Below are 19534 nucleotides of genomic sequence, written 5' to 3'. Positions count from 1 at the left end.
AAAGGCGCGCCTGAGTGGCTCAGTGGGTTAAAGCCTCTGCCTTTGGCTCAGATTGTGATCCCAGGGTCCTGGGATCAAGCCCCACATCGGGATCTCTACTCAGCGGGGATCCTGCTTCCTCCTCTATCTCTGCCTACCTCTCTGCCTACTTGTGATCTCTCTCTCTCTCTGTCAAATAAATAAATAAATAAAATCTTAAAAAAAAAAAGTAATACATAGAATGACCCCATTTAGCAAAAAATACATATATATTCCTGTGTGTGACTATATATTTTAAAACAATTTATAAATAAATTGGTAAAGTAAATTCAACTTTAAAACCAGCAAAGTTAGTATAACCCAGGTTATTTTATTGGTATATGTTTATGTTTATATACATGTTTTTATTTTTGTTTTTTAGATTTTATTTATTTGACACAGAGAGAGAGAAATCACAAGTAGGCAGAGAGGCAGACGGGGGCGGGGGGGGGGGCTCCCTGCTCATCAGAGAGCCCGATGTGGGACTCCATCCCAAGACCCTGAGATCATGACCTGAGCCAAAGGCTGAAGCTTAACCCACTGAGCCACCCAGGTGCCCTATATACATGTTTTGTCATAGGAATCTTTAACCGTGTTATCCCTGATGGGACTACTAGAATTTGTTTTCCTGCTCTAGACTTTATTGTCTAAAAACACAAACAGAACAAAAAACTTATGGTAAAGATAATACTATTTATAAAATCAGGGAGTATGAGACTATAGCTGTTGATAGACAAATTTTGTTTTGGCGTTTTTTTTGTTTTTTTAAAGATTTTATTTGTTTGAGAGAGAGAGAGGGAGCGAGAGAGAGAGCACAAGTGAGGAGAGGGGCAGAGGAAGAAACAGGCTTTCGGCCAAGCAGGGAGCCCGATGCAGGGCTTGATCCCAGGACCCTGAGATCATGACCTGAAGTGAAGGCAGACGCTTAACCCACTGAGCCACCCAGGCATCCCTAGATATTCCTGAGATAAAGGTTAAGAAACAGATTTTTAAAAATATTTGTCACACATTTACCACCATGCTTGGCAGTAGGGTGCACCAGGGGCCAGTGAATGTGTGAAATCCTAACTGCACCACGTAGGGGCTGCTTTGGTGTTTTATTGTGCCTCTTAGACAACAAAGCTCAGCATCTACGAGTCTTCTTGCATTTCATTCCTTTTCTTGTGCTAAATTAAATTCCCCTTCCGTTTGCCTCTAATTGCTGTTTTCCAAGTGTTCGAAGTGATTTAACCTCATGGAATGCGAGGAAAGGTCTGTGTTCTGCAGCCGTCTCCTTCCATAGCTCCTCTTCATTCATGCTTTTTATGCTTTTTTTTGTTTGTTCGCTTTGTTGTTGCTGTTTTAAGTAAACTCTATGCCCAACCTTGGGCTCGAACTCACAACCCTGGAGACCAAGAGACGTATGCTCTATGGACTGAGCCAGCCAGGTGCCCCTTGTCATTACCGTTTTACGCTTCTTCGGGCCTTTGCAGCTAACCCTCTCGGAATGCGTCCACTCAATCCCCTTCGTCCTTGGCCACATCTCAGAAAACTCTGTTCCCTTTCCTGACAAGGCTTGAAGTCCTCCATCTGTCGGTGGGTCTGCTTCTTTTACCGTCATATTGAAGAGAGACTGCTCATTTTCCTAAGTCCTACACTCAGAGCCTGAAAGTTGTCTAATTTCTCACTGTTTCCAAACCATGACACCTGATAGTAATTTTAATAATTGAGATAATTTGTATGCCATAAAGTTCACCCTTTTAAAGTGTTCACCTCCATAGGTTTAGTATATCCACAGAGCTGTGCAACCATCACCACTATCTGAAACCAGAACATTTTCTTTTTGCCTTTTTAAAGCTTTTTTTTTTTTTTTAAGATTTTACTGATTTATTTGTCAGAGAGAAAGAAAGAGCGAGCATAAGCAGGAAGAGCAGCAGGCAGAGGAAGAAGCAGGCTCCCCGCTGAGCAGGCCGCCCAATACTAAGAAATCCTGTATCCTTTAGCCATCATTCCTATCCTCCTCCCCCCAGTGCCTGGCAAACACTAATCCACTTGCTGTGACTATAGATTTTGGGGTTTTGTTTTTTTTTTTTTTAAGAGGGAGGGGGAGGGATGGATGGAAACAGACAAGAGAGAGAATTTTAAGAGGCTCTACGCCCAGCACAAGCCCAGCTTATTCTAATCACTGCACATACATCAAACCATTGAAGCCTCAGAACAATCCAACAAGAGAGGAGCTATGGTCACCACCATTTTATTTTATTTTATTCCTTAGAGAGAGAGAGGGGGGCATGAGCAGCTGGAGGGTAGGAAGGGGCAGAGGGAGAGGCAGAGAGAATCCTAGCAGATTCCAATGGCTATTGTGGCTCTTACGAACAACACTGCTATGAATTTTCACGTACTAGCTTTTGTGTCGGGCCATGCGGCAACCCCATGTTTGACTTTCTGAGGAACTACCACACTTCCACAGAAGCTGCACCATTTTCTGTTCCCACCAGCCGTGCTTGAAGGTCCAGTTTCTCCTCAGCAACATTTGTTATCATCCTTCTCTGCCCCCCCCCCGAACAGCCATCCTAGTGAGTTCAAGCTGGCGTCTCGTTTTGGTTTTGATTAGTGTTTCCTTAATGACTATTTTGAGCATCTTTGAATGTGTTTATCAACCATTTGTATACCTTTTTGGGAGAAATTTGTATTCAAACCCTTTGCCTATTTTTTCCCCCCAAGATTTCCTTTATTTATTTATTTGAGAGCGAGAGCAGGAGCGAGATAGCTAGAGAGAGAGCGAGACAGCTAGAGAGAGAGCGACAGCTGGAGAGAGAGAGCGACAGCTGGAGAGAGCATGAACGGGAAGGAGAGGGAGAGGCCGGTTCCCTGCAAGCTGGGAGCCTGACTCAGGGCCTAAAACCAGGACGCCAGGATCATGACCTGAGTCAAAGGCAGACACTCAGACACGCAGGCGCCCCAACTGCCTGTCTCTATTTGGGTCACTTATCTTTTTATTGTTGAATCGTGTATGTATTCTTGATGTAAGTCCCTTATCAGACATATGATTTGCATATACTTTCTCCCATCCTTTGGGTTGTCTTTTTACGTTCTTGATAGGGTCCTTTGAAGCATAAAAGTTTTTAATTTTAACAAAGTCCAGTTTATCTGTTTTGTCTGTTCTTGCTTATGCTTTTAGCGTCATCTGTAGGTAACCACTGCCTAAGCCAAGGTTTTGACAATTTACGCCTGCAGTTCTTCTAAGGGTTTTAGCTTTAGCTCTTACATTTAGGTCTTTGATCCCTTTTGAGCTGATTTTTGTGTATGGTGTGAAGTGAATATTTAGTTGTCCCCGCACCATTTGTTGAAGAAATTGTTCTTTCTCCATTGTGGTCTTTAACATCTTGACAAAAATCAGTTTAAATTAATGTTGGGTTTTATCTCTAGCTTTTTTATTTTGTTGATCTATATGTCTATCCTTAATGCCACTTCCACAAAGTCTTGTTTACTATCATTTTGTGGCAAGTATTAAAATCAGGAAATATTGGGACGCCTGGGTGGCTCAGCTGGTTAAGCAGCTGACTTTGGCTTGGGTCATGATCCCAGCGTCCTGGGATCGAGTCCCACATCGGGCTCCTTGCTCCGCAGGGAGCCTGCTTCTCCCTCTGACTCTGCCTGCCATTCTGTATGCCTGTGCTTGCTCTCGCTCTCTCTCTCTCTGACAAATAAATAAAATCTTAAAAAAAAAAAATCAGGAATATGAGCCCTTCAACTTTGTTCTTTTTTAAGGTAGTTGGGATCCACTGTGGATCCTGTGCATTCCCATACAAATTTTATGATCAGCTTGTTAATTTCTACAGTAGGGCCAACTAGGATTTCTATAGTGATTATGTGAATCTGTAAATCAAGTTGGGGTGCATTACCATCTTAAAAATATATTCCTTCTTTCTGTCCATGAAGGACACAGAACGTATTTTCACTCATTTGAATCTCAGGTAATTTCTTTCAATAATGTGTTGTGGTTTCCAGTGTACACTTCTTACGCTTTTTTCATAAAATTTATCCCAAAGTATTTTAATCTTTTTTATGTTACTTAAATGGAATTGTTTTCTTAATTCTGTTTACTGATTGTTCATTGCTAGTATACAGAAATATAATTTAAAAATTTTTTTAATTTAATTTTTTAATAAATCTTATTTATTTATTTGAGAGAGAGAGAGTGAGAGAGAGCATGAGAGGAGATAAAGTCAGAGGGAGAAGCAGACTCCCCAAGGAGCTGGAAGCCTGATGTGGGACTCGATCACAGGACTCAGGGATCATGACCTGAGCCGAAGGTAGTTGCTTTACCAAATGAGTCACCCAGGTACCCTAGAAATATAATTTTTTTATATTGAGCTTATATCCTTCAACTTTGCTGTATTTATTCATTCTGATAGCTTTTTGGTGGATTCCTAAGGATTTTCTATATACAAGATCATAGCATCTATGAATATGTGTAATTTTACTTCAGTATACCTTTTATTTCCTTTCCTTGCCCAACTGCTTTAGCTAGAGCTTCCATTTCAGTGTTGGACAGAGGTGGTTAAAGGGAACATCATGATCTTGTTCCTGATCTTACATGGAAAGTGCTCAGTTTTTCACCATTGCATCTGATGTTCTGGGATTTTCATAGATTTTCTTTATTATTTTGAGGAAATTTCTCTCTATTCCCAGTTCCTTAATACTCTCTTAAAAGATGCTCCTCAGGGGTGCCTGGGTGACTCAATCGCTAAGCATCCACCTTTGGCTCAGGTCATGATCCCAGGGTCCTGGGATCAAGCCCTGCATTTCCCGTCTGACAGGAAGCCTGCTTCTCCCTCTCCCACTTCCCCAGCTTGTGTTCTCTCTCTTGCTGTGTCTCTCTCAAGTGAACAAATAAAAATCTTAAAAAAAAAAAAAAAAAAAGATGCTCTTCAAAATTTCTAAAAAACAAAATGATAAAAAATATTTTTATAAATAAAAATTTTTAAAGCCTACTTTACTTGAGATTTTTTTTTAAAGATTTTACTTATTTATTTTTGAGAGAGAGAGAGAGAGCATGAAAGGGGAGATGGTCAGAGGGAGAAGCAGACTCCCCGTGAAGCTGGGAGCCTAATGCGGGAGTTGACCTGAGCTAAAGGCAGTCGCTTAACCAACTGAGCCACCCGGGTGCCCTCCCTTGAGATTTACATCTGGTTGTGATACACTTTGCCTATCATCTTAATTTCATTTACCACTCCTAATCACTTCTCCATATTCACTGAATCTTTGTGTCCTGTATCTTACTCTTGTTTTCTACTCTAAATGCCATCATCATCCATCAATGCTTTCAAAATCTGTCTATTGGGGCGCCTGGGTGGCTCAGTTGGTTAAGCGTCTACCTTTGGCTCAGGTCATGATCCTGGGGTCCTGGGATCAAGTCCCTCATCGGGCTCTTGGCTCAATGGAGATCCTGCTTCTCCCTCTCTCAAATAAATAAGTAAACTCTTAAAAAAAGAGAGAGAGAGAGAGAATACCTAAGATCTACACATCCATTTTCAGCTATGCACTTAAAATGACAATAACGTTCACTTTATATAACAGGTAGCATTCTATTTTCCATACTGAGATGTTAGTGATCTCATTAGTAACTTTGAAAGACTCAGTGAGAAAAAGGTATACATGGAGTAAAAAAGAAAAATTATAGATTATATGTATGTATAATCATCACACTAAAGTTTTTTTGATCTAGGATCCATTTTCTCTAACCTGGACTATTATTTAAAGCACAAAACTAACTTTAGTTTACCGTAATCGTTTTCAACTGATGCTATAACAAATTACCACAAACTCAGTGGCTTAAACAATACAAATATATTATCTTAAAGTTCTAGATGTCAGAATCCGAAATGGGTCTCCTGCAGCAAAATCAAGGTTTCAGCAGGACCACCTTCCTGTCTACAGGCTCTAGGGGAAAATCTGCTTCTGTGCCTTCTGCAGGTCTCTAGAGACCCCCTTCCTCCATCTTCGAAGCCAGCAACGACAGGTCCAGATGTTCCATATCACCTCATTCTGACCTCCTGTTGTGCATTCCTGTTCCACTTTTAAGAAACTTTGGGATTACACTGGACCCACCGGGATAACGCAGGATAATCTCTCCATCTCAAAGTCCTTAATCGCATCTGCAAAGTCCCTTTTACCCTCCAGGGTAGCATTCATAGGTTGTGGTAATAAGGATGTTGAACATCCTTGGGGGGCTATTATTCTGCCTGTGGTAGGCAGATGTCATTAAACATAATTTTAACACATTTATTCAAATGCATTAGAATGAGCTGGCTTTGAAGAGGTAGCCAATGTGGGGTGTACTGTCTGAGAAGAGGAAAGGTCCTAACTGGTGCAAACAAGCAATTGGGCATTGCTGAAATATAACTGAAACACAGGCTCTAAGGTTGGACAGGCAATACCAAGACCTTTAAAAAGCTTACATGCATAGCTTTGTTTAAGAACTTGGGACTTCAAGGGTGCCTGGGTGGCTGAGTTGTTTGGGCATCTGTCTTGGGCTCACATCATGACCTCAGGGTTCAATCCCAGGATCTTGGGATCAAGCCCCGAGTCGAGTCGGGCTCCCTGCTCAGCGGGGAGTCTGCTTCTCCCTCTCCCCCTCCCCCTGCTGCATTCTCTCTTTCAAATAAATGAATAAAATCTTTATACAAACACAAAAACTTGGACTTCACATTGCACTGAGCTGCTGATATTCATTAAATAAAAAAAGGTTTATACATCAGACTTACAGTGCATAGACTGGAGGGACAAAAAGATCAGAGGCAAAGAAGACAGTTTGGAGATAGTCATGGTTTTAAGCTATGTTCAAAAACTCTTTGATACAGATCCCTTCAAGGGATGGAACCAAATTCTCCTCCTCTTAGGTATATGCTGTATTTATAAGCTTGCTTCTAACAAACAGGATGTGATAGGCTTGATGGTGTGTGACTTGTGAGACTAAGCCCTAAAAGGCCTTGTGGCTTTCTCCTTGTCTCTAGGAGAAGCCAGTTACCGCAACATAAGGATGCTCAAGCAGCCTTACAGAGAGAGCAACATGGTGAGGTAATGAAGCCTCCTGCCATTAGCAAAGTAATCGAGCCATCTTGGAATCAGATCTTTTCAACTGAGCCTTCAGATGACTGCAGTCCTGGCTAAAATCTTGACTGCAACTTGGAGAGAGACCCTGAGCCAGAACCACCTAGCTAAGTCACTGCTGAATTTCTGATCCACAGAAAGTGTGAGATAATAAATACTGATCATTGTGAGCCACTAAGTTCTGAGGTAACTTGTTATACAGCAAAAAGTAATAATAATAATAATAATAATAATAATAATAACAATAAAGATAACTAATATAGCAGCTCTGAAAATCATTTCAATGACTAATACTGAGCCAGAACTAAAGATAAACCAAGGAAATTGGGAGAATTTCATGAATTTCAGCGGGGTTTTGGTCTAGATAAGCATAATGTGTTAAGGAGAGGGCCAAGTTCAACAACAATCCTATAGTTTCTTACTGAAATGGAAAGGCACTATCAACTAGGTTGGACTTGGGTCAAAAGGCAGTTGAAGGAGATGATGGAGGCAGCTGGGAGCGGGAAAACAAGATACAAATTAACTCTTGAACATTCTGAATTGGAGATATCAGCGAGAGATCTTGATATGGTAGAAGTGTTCACTATGCAGTTAAAGGTTGTAATACATATTCACTTGCGGGAAAACAAGATACAAATTAACTCTTGAACATTCTGAATTGGAGATATCAGCGAGAGATCTTGATATGGTAGAAGTGTGCACTATGCAGTTAAAGGTTGTAATACATATTCACTTAATGGTAAGATTTTTGAAAGCTATCGACGCACTGTTGTTCATTAAAACCAAAGGTGCAGGGCCTTTGGGTGGCACAGTCGGTGAAGTGCTTGACTCTTGGTTTTCACTCAGGTGGTGATCTCGGGATCCTGGGATCAAGCCCCACATCGGGCTCTCTGCTCAGCAGGAGTCTGTTTCTCCCTCTCTCTCTGCCTGCCTCTCTGCCTACTTATGATCTCTCTGTCAAATAAATAAAATCTTAAAAAAAAAAAAAAAGAATCACTCTCCTCCCTCTGCCCTTCCCTCCCCCATGAGTACTCACTCTCTCTGTAAAATAAATACATCTTAAAAAAAAAATAAGATGCAGATAAAATCTCTTAAAAGGTAAACTGAAAGAGAAAAAAATAGGCTGAGTGACCCTTTTTTTAGAACATGCTCAGCTCTAACACTTAGTCCAGTTTATTTCTCCAAAAAAGCAAGTCTGGAAACTGATATACAATAATATATATTATACTATAGAATAGCATATTATATCTAAGTGAATATCAAAACATCCAACTGCCCAAATCAAACCCCAAATCTTCACCTTTTTTTTTTTTTTTAAAGATTTTATTTATTTATTTGACAGAGAGAGATTACAAGTAGGCAGAGAGAGAGAAGGAAGCAGGCTCCCCGCTGAGCAGAGAGCCCGATGCGGGACTCGATCCCAGGACCCTGGGATCATGACCTGAGCCGAAGGCAGTGGCTTAACCCACTGAGCCACCCAGGCGCCCCAAATCTTCACCTTTTAATGAGAAGTCACTTCATTTCATTTTTATATAATGGAAAGATTTCAAACCTTGAGATTATACCTCTCTTATGCTTACTAGAACAGTGGTTTGCACCTTGTGTCCAATATTTATTGAAATAAGATTATTAAGTTTAATGATCTTAATTTTTAAAGTTAATCATTTCTAGAATAGTGACTCTAAAACAAATTAATTAAAATTGCAAGAAAAATTAGGGAGAAAAATCATTAAAAAGAAACTTACCGATCTGTTTGTAATACATGGATAAGATGTTCCATAGCTTGTATACCCACTTCCAAGCGGTATTTCTACATAAAAAAAAAAGATATTAAAGTAACTAATGTCAAGGGAACCAAGGGCAAAAATGAACTATTGGGATTTCATCAAGATCAAAAGCTTTTGCAGAGCAAAGGAAACCGTTAACAAAATCAAAAGACAACTGACAGAATGGGAGAAGATATTTGCAAACAACATATCAGATAAAGGACTAGTGTCCAAAATCTATAAAGAACTTAGCAAACTTAACACCCAAAGAACAAATAATCCAATCAAGAAATGGGCAGAGGACATGAACAGACATTTCTGCAAAGAAGACATCCAGATGGCCAACAGACACATGAAAAAGTGCTCCATATCACTCGGCATCAGGGAAATACAAATCAAAACCACAATGAGATACCACCTCACACCAGTCAGAATGGCTAAAATCAACAACTCAGGAAATGACAGATGCTGGCGAGGATGCGGAGAAAGGGGAACCCTCCTACACTGTTGGTGGGAATGCAAGCTGGTGCAGCCACTCTGGAAAACAGCATGGAGGTTCCTCAAAATGTTGAAAATAGAACTGCCCTATGACCCAGCAATTGCACTACTGGGTATTTACCCTAAAGATACAAACGTAGTGATCCAAAGGGGCACGTGCACCCGAATGTTTATAGCAACAATGTCCACAATAGCCAAACTATGGAAAGAATCTAGATGTCCATCAACAGATGAATGGATCAAGAAGATGTGGTATATATACACAATGGAATACTATGCAGCCATCAAAAGAAATGAAATCTTGCCATTTGCGACAACATGGATGGAACTAGAGTGTATCATGCTTAGCGAAATAAGTCAAGCGGAGAAAGACAACTATCATATGATCTCCCTGATATGAGGAAGTGGTGATGCAACATGGGGGCTTAAGTGGGTAGGAGAAGACTCAATGAAACAAGATGGGATTGGGAGGGAGACAAACCATAAGTGACTCTTAATCTCACAAAACAAACTGAGGGTTGCTGGGGGGAGGGGGGTTGGGAGAAGGGGGGTGGGTTTATGGACATTGGGGAGGGTATGTGCTTTCGTGAGTGCTGTGAAGTGTGTAAACCTGGCGATTCACAGACCTGTACCCCTGGGGATAAAAATATATGTTTATAAAAAATAAAAAATTTAAAAATAAATAAATAAATAAAGTAACTAATGTCCAACTTAGTAAACTTAGTAAGTGATACAGCATTACTGACCTTAGATAATGATTTGAGAGCACGCACAGCATTTCTTCGATCATCTAGTAAAGTAGATGAAGCCACTCTGTCACAAAGCTTTTGAATCTGTCATGGGAATGAATGAAACAGCATTAACAGAATCCAAAAAACAAAACAGAAACATGAAGTTCTCCCCTAAACTTATACCATCTAATTTTGGGGGAAAAAAAAAATCAATAAATGGGATGTCATGGAAATGGTCTAAATAACTATTCAGGTGGTTTTATAAGCTTATTACTGAGAAACAAGATTTTTCACACTCTTGACAACGAGAAGTGGTGGAAGAAAAGTCAGTCACATAAATTGAGGAATTAAGAGAAATCATTAGTAGAATAAGAGCGTTCTAAACATGCTGTTTATAACTGTTTGAGCCAAGAGGGGAGCAAGGTTATGGTAGAAGATGTGAAGTTATTTAAAAAGAAATTTTTAAAAAAGATTTTATTTATTTGACAGAAAGACAGCAAGAGAGGGAACACAAGCAAGGGGAGTGGGAGAGGGAGAAGCAGGCTTCCCGCTGAGCAGGGAACCCCATGTGGGGCTCGAACCTAGGACCCTGAGATCATGACCTGAACTGAAGGCAGACACTTAATGACTGAACCATCAGGCGCCCCTGAAAAAATCTTTTTTAAATACTTGTTTACATTAAAACTTCACCCTAATATTTCCACTAAATATTTGAACAAGAAAAGCTGATATGTCAAAAATTTTAAGTGTCCCTCAAGATTTATAAAGATTAAATGTTTCTATTAGAAAAGCTTTTAACAAATTTGCAGGAATTAAAGTTCAAGCTGAATTTTAAAATAAACCTTTGGGCATTATTTATAATAGAAAAAAAACTAGAAACAACTGTTCCTCAAAAGAAGAAAAACTAAGTAAACTGTCATACATTCTTTGGTAGAACACTATGCAACTACTCAAAACAATTAACTGTACTGATATGAAAATACTATATAATAAAGAGTTGGGAAAAAAAGAAGAGCAAGTTATAAAACAACTAGATGTAAATTATGAACCCACTGAAGCAAAAGTACCAAACAGTATACGTAAAATTGCATTAGAAAAAATATGGAGGGGTGCCTAGGTGGCTCAGTTGATTAAGCCTCCAACTCTTCTTCTTTCTTTTTTTTAAAGATTTTATTTGTTTATTTGACAGAGAGAGAGATCACAAGTAGGCACAGAGGCAGGCAGAGAGAGGGGGAAGAAGGTTCCCTGCCAAGCAGAGAGCCCAATGCAGGGCTCCATCTCAGGACTCTGAGATCATGACCTAAGCAGAGGCTTAACCCACTGAGCCACTCAGGCGCCCAAGCCTCCAACTCTTGATATCATCTCAGGTCATGATCTCAGGTCATGAGATGGACCCCTGCATCTGACTCCATGCTAACTGTGGAGCCCGTTTAAGATTCTCTCTCAGGATGCCTGGGTGGCTCAGTTGGTTAAGCATCTGTTTTCGGATCCAGTTGTGATCTTGGGATTGAGGACTGAGTCCTGAGTGGGGCTCCTTGCTCAGCACAGAGCATGCTTCTCTCTCTGCCTGCTGCTCTCCCTGCTTGTGCTCTCTCTCAAATAAATAAATAAAAATTTTAATAAATAAAATCTTTCTTTTTTAAAGATTTTATTTATTTATTTGAGAGAGAAAGAGAGCATGAACACAAACAGGGAGAGAGGCACATAGAGGGAGAGAAAGAAGCCTGATGCAGGGCTCCATCCCAGAACCCTAGGATCATGAACCAAGCCTAGGATCATGTACCGAGCCAAAGGCAGATGTTTAACCAACTGAGCCACCCAGGTACCTCTGAATAAATAAAATCTTTAAAAAAAAAAAAATTATCTCTCTCTGCCCTCCCCCGTCCACACCCTGGGGCCACCCCCTCAACTTGCTCAAAAAAATATAAATTAAAAAATAAAATTTGTAACAGACTTAAGAATTAACTGCATGTCTTAAGATTAAAAACAAAAAAGAGTGAAAAGATAAGCCACAGACTGGATGAATATATTTGTTTGTTTGTCTTTTAAAGATTTTATTTATTTATTTGAGAGAGAGGGAAAGCAAGAGAGCAAAAGCACGCAGGGGTTCTGGCGGGGGGTGGGGGGGGGAGCAAAGGGAGAAGCAGATTCCCTGCCCAGCAGGGAGCCAGATGTGGGGACTCAATCCAAGGACTCTGGGATCATGGCCTCAGCCAAAGGAAGACGCTTAACTGACTGAGTGACACAGGAGCCCTGGATTAAAATATTTGAAAACATCTGATAAAGAATAGTTTTTAAAATCATGATACTCAGATCCTTTAAAGCTCAACAGTTACTATTTTAAGTTATTATTCACTCTTTAAGGACAGTTTCTTACTAAGAGTCTAAAAATAATACTTTGGCCTATTACTCACACTTCTGCACCCTATGTATCTGAATTAGTGGTGTTTAAATACACATAGTGTGTGCCAAATTATGTTCTGCAGACTTCTAGTGTCCCAGAAGATATTAATAGATTTCTAATGATCATAGAAGCAGCAGGAAACACAAGGTCATATAAAATTAAATAGGTTTCTGCACTGCAGGATTTCTAAGTTTTACTATGCTGATTTGCATTTCTTCATACAGCAGATATAGTATGATAACCAAGCCTAGCCTTGCTTTTTGATTTTATTCATCTAACTGCTCACATTTAGAAATTATTCCTACCTTAAACTGCATTTACTTTCATAATAATTACACTGACTTTCCTAAGTGTAAACAACACAACTTTCTCTTTATTAAACAACTGGTTGATTTTTTTTCTACCAAAAACTTTTTTTTTTTTTTTTACCACTAGAAAAACTGCATAATTATCCCTTGAAAACATGAAGCATGTTCCTCTCCATTTAAGGAATATCTTAGGCCAAAAATAGTTTTCCTAAGTGTGACTGTAATTTCCTTTGCTTGGGTCTTATACAGCTTTCATTAGTTTTTTCTAGGTAGTTTATAACTGAGAGTATGGATAGGAAATCGTATATAGGCATTTTCTGCTTTTTCCTAGCCCCAAACTGCAAGCACTGGTTCTAGATGTGGGATTTTCGTCTCTCATGGAACACTGAGTCCCAGGACCACGCAGAGCTTGAACTTCAGCCACAGCCTCAGTCTCGTCTCTGTTCGTGTATACAACGATCTGTGTCAAAATAGGATCTTCCATGTCGAGAAACTCTTCAATATTTGTTGAATCTGGACACTTGAAATCTACTAGATGCTGATGGAGAAACTTAGCTTTAGAAATACTGGCCCAAGACGATGGTAATCCTGGAGTTTGGCGGTTTGCTTTTGCTTTTATTCTCAGTCCTTTCTGTGCTCTAAATATGCTAATATTTGAGCCTTGTTGATTTTTTTAAAAAGCCTTGAAATATACACAAAGATAATCTTAGTTAAGATAAACACAAGTTAAAATAGCAATGAGGTTATTTTTACTTATGACTCACTACGATTAAAATTAAACTATAGTACCAAATATAAATACTGTATGATTTCATTTCTATAAAATAAAAAAAAAAGGCAAAGCTAATCTGTGCTATTAGAAGTCAAAATAGTGGTTACTCATGGAGATGGGCAGAGACTGACTAGGAGCACGAAGCTGACTTTGGGTCCTGGTAATGTTCTGGTTCTTGTTCTGGTGCTTGATCTGGTTGCTGGTTACATAGGTGTGTACAGGTTGTGAGGTTTACATACAAGTTTGAAATGCATTTTTTCCTATACACTTTAAAAAATGATTTTTATTTCTTTTTTAAGATTTGATTTTGAAGCAATCTCTACATCCAGTGTGGAACTTGAACTCACAACCCTGAGAGGGAGAGTCACACGCTCTAGAGACTGAGTTAGCCGGCGCCCCAATAAAATGATTTTTTAAACAGAACGACTGGGTCACCTGGGTGACTCAGTTGGTTGAGTGCCCAAGTCTTGATTTCCATTAAGGTTGTGATCTCAGGTTGTGAGGTCGAGCCCTGTGGAGCCTTGAGTCAGCCCTGCACTCATTGTGGAGTCTGCTTGAGATTTTCTCTCTTCCTCTGCCTGCCTCCCACTAGCACTCTCTCTCTCTCTAAATAAAAAAATAAAATCTTGGGTGCCTGGGTGGCTCAGTAGGTTGAGCCTCTGCCTTTGGCTCAGGTCATGATCTCAGGGTCCTGGGATGGAGCCCCACGTTGGACTCTCAGCCTGCCTCTCTGCCTACTTGTCATCTCTGTCTGTCAAATAAATAAATAAAATCTTTAAAAAAAAAAAAGAGAGAGAGAGAACAAAAAAATCTTTAAAAAAATGTAGAACAATTATTCATGATAGGTAAAGATATAGATTAACTTGCTTATATTCTATCATAGGAGAAGTATCCTAAAAAAGTGGCAATACGACAAAAACTACTACAACTTAAGATGTTCATACTCTTTTTTTAGCCAGACATTCCTACTTCTAGGAATTTATCATTTAAAAACACCCCCACAATTACGCAATGTTTTATACTAGGATGTTCTTTGTAGCGGTACTTTTAATAGCTAAAAACGAAATCCAGCTTTCATCACATAATATAGTAAGAAGTCTGAGACCTGGCACCCTGATCTCTGACTTCAAGTCTCCAGAACTGTGAGCAATAAATTTCTGCTATTTATTGGGGAAAAAAAAAAGTGTGTGTGGGGAGAATACAAAAGTTCATCCACCAATCAGAGAACCAGTTAATTAACATATAGTACACACAGACTATGAGGTTGATCAAATGAATGAAGCAGATCATTTTTACTTGTATGAAAAAATGTCCAAGATAATTCAGTGAAAAAAAAAGAAAACTTTAAGCAGTATGTTTAGCATTAGTTCATTGTGGTTTAAAATGATACCATTAATAAACAATGTGGGGGTGCCTGGGTGGCTCAGTGGTTAAAGCCTCTGCCTTTGGCTCAGGTCATGATCTCAGGGTCCTGGGATTGAGCCTCACATCGGGCTCTCTGCTCAGCAGGGAGCCTGCCTCCTCCTCTTCTCTCTCTCTGCCTGCCTCTCTGCCTACTTGTGATCAGTCAAATAAATAAAAAATCTTAAAAAAAAAAAAAACAATGTGAATATATATAGAAACAATTAAGACTGTAGCATATTGTCTTTTGGTAAATTGCAGAAAATGCTCATTTTTAAACATTATTTTTCATGTTTGAATTTTGAAAAACAGGTATTTATTACCTCTATAAACATAAAAGAACAAGAATGGAGTAAAATGAAATGGTTTATGTTTTACTGGAATTTCTAGGATATTTTCATGACTGACTAAACTCATCTTTTTTTTTTTTTTAAAGATTTTATTTATTTATTTGACAGAGAGAGATGACAAGTAGATGGAGAGAGAGGCAGGCAGAGAGAGAGAGAGGGAAGCAGGCTCCCTGCTGAGCAGAGAGCCCGATATGGGACTTGATCCCAGGACCCTGAGATCGTGACCTGAGCCGAAGGCAGCGGCTTAAACCAACTGAGCACCCAGGCGCCCTAAACTCATCTTTTAAAGCTACTATTTTCACTCTAATCAAAATACTATGAAATCAACTCTTGATTGATAAAAATAAACTACCATAATAAAAAATACCAAGTGGTTCTCTATTGATTATGAGGTACAAATTTTTTAAACTAGAATGCACAGCAAACATGTATCTGTTGTAGCCAAAAGAAGACATGGTCTGGCCACAAGTTTGCACAGGAAGAGAGTCACATAAAGTCTGATAAGGAGTTAAAGATATGTAAGTATGTGCTGAATAAAGTGAGACACAAAAGAAAATGTAGTCAACTCTACCTGACAGTGAAACTGGTACTGAATGGTTATGTCCCCCCAAAATGCAAATTTAGAAATCCTAACCCCTCATGTGATGGTATTAGGAGATGGGGCTTTGGAAGGTGATTAGGTAACAAGGGTGGAGCCCTCATGAATGGGATTAGTGCCCTTATAAAGAAGACTCCAGAAAGTTCCCTCTCTTCTTTTGCCAAGCGAGGACACAAGGAGAAGATGGCCAGGGATGAACCAGAACACAGGCCTTCAGCAGACACAATGCCTTGATATTGGGACATCCCAGAGTCCAGAACTGTGAGAAATAAATGTTTGTTGCTTCAGCCACCCAGACTGTACCATTTTTGTTATAGCAGCCCAAACAGACTGACAGATACTGCTTAAGAATGGCATATTAAAGGGACTCCCGGGTGGCTCAGTGGAGTAAGCATCTATCTTCGGCTCAGGTCATGATCCCAGGGTCCTGGGATGGAGTCCCACATCGGGCTCCTTGATCAGTGGGGAGTCTGCTTCTCCCTCTGCCTGATCTGCCGGCTGCTCCGTGTTTGTGCTCCTCTCCTCTGACAAATAAGTAAAATCTTAACAACAAAAAAGAATGGTATATTAAGGATACCATGCTTGAGTCAAGAATTAAAGGATAAGTAGTTCATCAGACAATATGGGGAAGGAATCTCAGGCACAGAAAATACTGCTTTATAACTGCACTTATTTTAATGTAAAAAATAGCATTTCATATTTACAATAATAAAATTGGTTTAATTTTTAAATTTTATACATCTATGAACCAAAAAACTTATTTTCATATTACATACAAATATATATACTTGTTCTATTAAAATAATAAACCAAAGGAGGCATTCTAAAATATGAAAATTTCCCCTTTTACAATAATTTGCCATTTCTGGGAATGATGACTGATCTAAAATAACGTGGGGGAAAAAATATGTAAGACTAGATTGCTAGCTAAAAATATTTCTTCTCTAATGAGTTCAAAGTACCTGTTTCAATAAGCTCTGATTAATGAGCAAATCATAATTTTTAGGTAGTTGCAAAATGTAACTTAAAAATATTAAAAATGGGGTGCTTGAGTGGTTCAGTCGTTTAAGTATCTGCCTTTAGCTCAGGTCACGATCTCAGGGTCCTGGGATGGAGCCCTCCAGGGGGCTCTCTGCTCAGCGGGGAGCCTGCTTCTCCCTCTCCCTTTCTCCCCTTCTCATGCTGTCTCTCTTTTAAAAATATATTAAAATTAATCACTATTTTGAAGTGTACTATTTCTACTTACAGAAGTAAAATCCACTCTTGAGTTTTGGTAAATACCTATCAAGACAATTTTTAAGAACATAACCATGCTTTTCATCTATTAAACCAGGATTTTAATGCCAAGTACATATTCTTCCAAACTGGGAATTTTATTTTATTTTTGACATTTATTTATTTATTTATTTATTTGGCAGAGAGAGAGAAATAGAGAGAACACAAGCAGGGGAAGTGGGAGAGGGAGAAGCAGGCTTCCTGCTGAGCAGGGAGCCCGATGTGGGCCTCAATCCCAGGACCCTGGGATTATGACCTGAGCCGAAGTCTGCAGCTTAATGTCTGAGACACCCAGGCACACCAAACTGGGGATTTTAATCAGAACTTTCTCTGTTGCAACTTAAGATAAACTCAAAGCAGTCAATCATACCGCAAGCCAATGAGAATCAAGGTGAATATAGGTACAGCTTATTTATCTAGAGCCGTAAGATTGAACTATCTCAGATACCTTCGGTCAGGCACGGAAATGGTCTTTTCATTTAGTTCTTTTTTTCTTTTAAGATTTCATTCATTCATTCATTTATTTGACAGACAGAGATCACAAGTAGGCAAAGAGACAGGCAGAGAGAGGGGGGGAAGCAGGCTCCCCGCTGAGCAGGGAGCCTGATGCGAGGCTCAATCCCAAGACCCTGAGATCATGACCAAAGGCAGAGGCTTAACCCACTGAGCCACCAGGTGCCCCTCATTTTAGTTATTTCTAATAGTAATCTAAAATTAATTACAAGCCTCCCTGTCTTTTTTTTTTTTTTTAAGACTTTATTTATTTGACAGAAAGAGAGAGAGAGAGAGATCACAATCAGGCAGAGAGGCAGGCGGCGGGGGGAGAGCAGTCTCCCTGCTGAGCAGAGAGCTCAATGCCTGAGCTGAAGGCAGAGCCTTAACCCACTGAGCCACCCAGGAGCCCCGCTTCCTTGTCTTTTTAAACAAAGAACATAATTATAAGCTTTCTTAGCATTTAAACCTAAGTCCTCTTGAAAATCACATATGGGGATCTCTTAGATGTTAAATGAAGTAATGAATATAAAAGGTTTTGCCTAGTACTCAGTACCTAATAATGATCAATAAATACTAACAAACTCTATTATTTCTAAGCTTCTTATGACTTTTTATAAGTTTTTAACAAATCATTCAAATTTTGCAGATTTTAATTTGCTACCGAGTGAGAATTTGATAGTTAAGCTAGATACTAATATAATTTTTCTTTAACAAACAACTCAGGCTTGAAATCAAGATTGAGTACATGGACCTTGTAACTTCTATTTTTGCTATAGGAAAGCCTACTACCTCCTGCTAATATTTCAGATGGCTGAAGTTTCTAATAAGTAATCTCTCTATAATGAAGTGCTACATTACTACTCTTTACAGACAACTGAAACCTAATGAAAGGAAAACATATTATATATGTCCCAAACCTTACAAAGATGTGCCATGTTTTAGGCTGAACACTGTCTATATGTTTTAGTTGACAGTTACCAACCAAAAATTTTGTAGTACAAGAATGCTGAACTTGGGGTGCCTGGGTGGCTCAGTGGGTTAGGGCTTCTGCCTCCGGCTCAGGTCGTGATCCCAGGGTCCTGGGATCGAGCCCCACATCAGGCTCTCTGCTCAGCAGGGGAGCCTGCTTCCTCCTCTCTCTCTCTCTGCCTTTCTGCCTACTTGTGATCTCTGTCAAATAAATAAATAAAATCTTTAAAATAAAAAAAGAATGCTTAACTTACATTCAGAAATTACAGATCTTAAAGACTGTTAGTGCTATTTATTCCTTACTTGAAAAACCAACTTAATGCAGTATAATTGTCCCTCACTTTCCATTTTCTCCTTTCAGTTGTTAGAACCCCCAGTGTTTAGCTGGGCACACATACCTAGACTACTTTTCTTTTTTTTTAAAGATTTTAAAAGATTTTATTTATTTATTTGACAGACAGCGATCACAAGTAGGCAGAGAGGCAAGCAGAGAGAGAGAGAGAGAGAGAGAGGAGGAAGCAGGCTCCCTGCTGAGCAGAGAGCTGGATACGGGGCTCGATCCCAGGACCCTGGGATCATGACCTGAGCTGAAGGCAGAGGCTTTAACCCACTGAGCTACCCCGGCACCCCCTAGACTATTTTTCAAGTCTTCCTTGCATCTAGGCATACACAGTGACTAAACTCTGGCCGACGAGTTGTTAGTACCTTCCAGGTCATGTCCTTGTGTTTAAAAAGGACGCTATGTGGGGCACCTGGGTGGCTCAACTGGTTAAGGATCTGCCTTCAGCTCAGATCCTGATCCCAGCATCCTGGGATCAAGTCCTGCGTTGGGCTCCCTGCTTGCAAAGAGCAAC

The 19534-nt window shown here is 39.6% G+C and overlaps 1 protein-coding gene across 4 annotated transcripts in view; it reads right to left on the bottom strand.

The window, feature by feature from the left end:
- USO1 (USO1 vesicle transport factor) overlaps window positions 1–19534 on the bottom strand; it is a 92754-nt gene that overhangs the window by 56734 nt on the left and 16486 nt on the right. For all 4 annotated transcript variants that reach the window (XM_045079881.1, XM_045079884.1, XM_045079882.1 and 1 more), the window contains exons 2-3: window positions 10124–10210; window positions 8859–8923 (exon numbers count right to left, since the gene is read on the bottom strand). In XM_045079881.1, coding sequence (XP_044935816.1) covers window positions 8859–8923; window positions 10124–10210 — 152 coding nt within the window. The remainder of the gene's footprint in view (window positions 1–8858; window positions 8924–10123; window positions 10211–19534) is intronic.

The sequence above is a fragment of the Mustela putorius genome, unplaced genomic scaffold, assembly GCF_011764305.1.
Source record: "Mustela putorius furo isolate JIRA1106 unplaced genomic scaffold, ASM1176430v1.1 tig00000430_pilon_pilon_pilon, whole genome shotgun sequence".
Classification (NCBI taxonomy): Eukaryota; Metazoa; Chordata; class Mammalia; order Carnivora; family Mustelidae; genus Mustela; species Mustela putorius.
The sequence above is the reverse complement of the archived record's forward strand: the minus strand, read 5'-3'. Positions and strand labels throughout refer to the sequence as shown.